Source organism: Microtus ochrogaster, unplaced genomic scaffold (genome assembly GCF_000317375.1).
Source record: "Microtus ochrogaster isolate Prairie Vole_2 unplaced genomic scaffold, MicOch1.0 UNK31, whole genome shotgun sequence".
Taxonomy (NCBI): domain Eukaryota; kingdom Metazoa; phylum Chordata; class Mammalia; order Rodentia; family Cricetidae; genus Microtus; species Microtus ochrogaster.
In genome coordinates this window covers 3,620,788-3,622,719 of record NW_004949129.1, presented here as the reverse complement: position 1 = coordinate 3,622,719, position 1,932 = coordinate 3,620,788, and the positions used below count along the sequence as shown (strand labels likewise).

The 1,932-nt window shown below is 52.2% G+C and overlaps 1 protein-coding gene across 2 annotated transcripts in view; it reads right to left on the bottom strand.

Moving 5' to 3' along the window:
- Snx11 (sorting nexin 11) overlaps nucleotides 1-1,932 on the bottom strand; it is an 11,930-nt gene that overhangs the window by 2,642 nt on the left and 7,356 nt on the right. For both annotated transcript variants that reach the window (XM_026789900.1, XM_013354152.2), the window contains 2 exons: nucleotides 794-889; nucleotides 363-575 (listed from right to left, as the gene is read on the bottom strand). In XM_026789900.1, the coding sequence (XP_026645701.1) occupies nucleotides 363-575; nucleotides 794-889 (309 nt within the window). The remainder of the gene's footprint in view (nucleotides 1-362; nucleotides 576-793; nucleotides 890-1,932) is intronic.

The window sequence follows — 1,932 nt, the reverse complement described above, 5'->3', positions numbered from 1 at the left end:
AGGGAGGGAGGGAGGGAGAGAGGGAGGGAGGGAGGGAGAAGAAACAAGTATTCTAAAACCGGAATCCCTGAGCTAACATCTGAGGCAGAAAGATGACCACAAGTTGAAGACCAGCCTGAGATACAGTGAGCTCCAGACCAGTACGGGCCAGAGTAGACTCTGCCTTAAACAAAAGGAAAAAGCCAGCCAAGGAAGGCTGCCCCTTCTTTCTCCTGAGTTTCAGCGGGACATCTAGTTTTCCATTCAAGACAGAGAACTAGGCCTTTCCAAGGCTACCAACGCTGTGACGTTCCTTTCCCTAACACATGGGCATGCTACTGATGTCCATGACACACCCCATGTGTCATTGGTCCCACAGTTACCTGTTAAGCTGGTCTCCTTTTGCCAAGTGAGAGGTGCTTTGCCGCTCCTCCTGGGCCCAGCCACAGTTTGACATAGCATAACAAAGAATGGCATCAGACACAGTCAGGGAGCCTCGGCCCTGGACACAGGCTTCAATCTCGGGCACTGAGAGCTGGCTTTGGAGGAAGAGGTGCAACTGACTGTCCGACAGAAGGACCACGCTCTGCAGGACCCTGAAGCAGGAGAGAGCACAGCACGGAACACGTGATGAAGTCACTTCCCCGTCCCCATCCCAGCCAGGCTCTGGCTTCAAGCAGCACTGGAGGCGGAAGGGCACAAGAAAGCAGGTCACAAGTGTGGTTGCATGAGCAGGGCAGCCTGCATCTGCCCGCACCTTCCTGTGGCCCTGCCTCCACACGGCGGCCAGTGCCAAGCCAACATGTCCACTCACTTTTCGAGGAAAAGCTGTAGACCTTGCCGCCGCTTCTCGATGAACTCATCGGAGTTGCCAAAGAAAGTGGACTTCCCAGGAAGTTCAGGTACAGGCCTGTGGGAGCATGGCGTGACACGCAAGGTAAGTGAGGCCTCACTCCAACCCCGCCCCAAAATATCCCCTGAAAAGAGGCCCAATAAATGCAATTAGCTTTTATTAGGGGACGTGACAGAGCTAACACTGGTTGATAGTGTGCCCTACGGCAGGCACATTACATGACATATCCACAAACATGGCAGTTAATCCTTCTAAAAACCCCAGGAGGAAAATATTAGCGCCCTCCTTTTAGAAAACCAGAGAGGTGACATAAAATTCCCACTGTCAGCTAGGTGTGGTGGCGCGCACACCTTTAATCCCAGCACTCAGGAGGCAGAGGCAGGCCGATCTCTGAGTTTGAAGCCAGCCTGGTCTACAGAGTGAGTTTCAGGACGGCCAGGCCTAGGTAGAAAAACCCAGTCTCAAAAAAACAAAACAAAAAATCCCACTGTTGGGCTGAAGAGATGGCTCAGTGGTTAACAGCACTGGCTGCTCTTCCAGAGGTCCTGAGTTCAAATCCCAGCACCCACATGGTGGCTCACAACCATCTCTAATGAGATCTGGTGTCCTCTTCGGGAAGAACACTGTGTACACAACGCTTCTATACCATCTAGTATACCCACTTCCAACATCAATCACTTTTTCTTCATGTGTATGTGCTTGCCTGATGATATGTGCACCATGTATACATAGTGTCCACAGAGGCCAGAAGAGGACACTACATTCTTGTGCTCTCAGATCCCTGGAACTGTAATTACAGACAGTTGTAGGCAACCTGGTATGGGCTGCCAAACTCAGGTCCTCTGCAAGAGCAACAAGGGCTCTTAAACAGAGCTATCTCTCTAGCCCCTTTGGGGCTTTCTGACCCATGGCTTCACTATATTACATAGGCATGGCTGGCTTGGAGCTTGCAGTGGTCCTCTGTCTCTGCTTCCTAGGTGGTAGGACTACAGGCCTGCTCCACTACACCCCGCTCTACTACTTCCGTGCTCTGTATTGGGGTGGGGAGCATGTGCACACACATACGTGTGGATGCTCTGCACTGGGGTGGGGAGCACGTG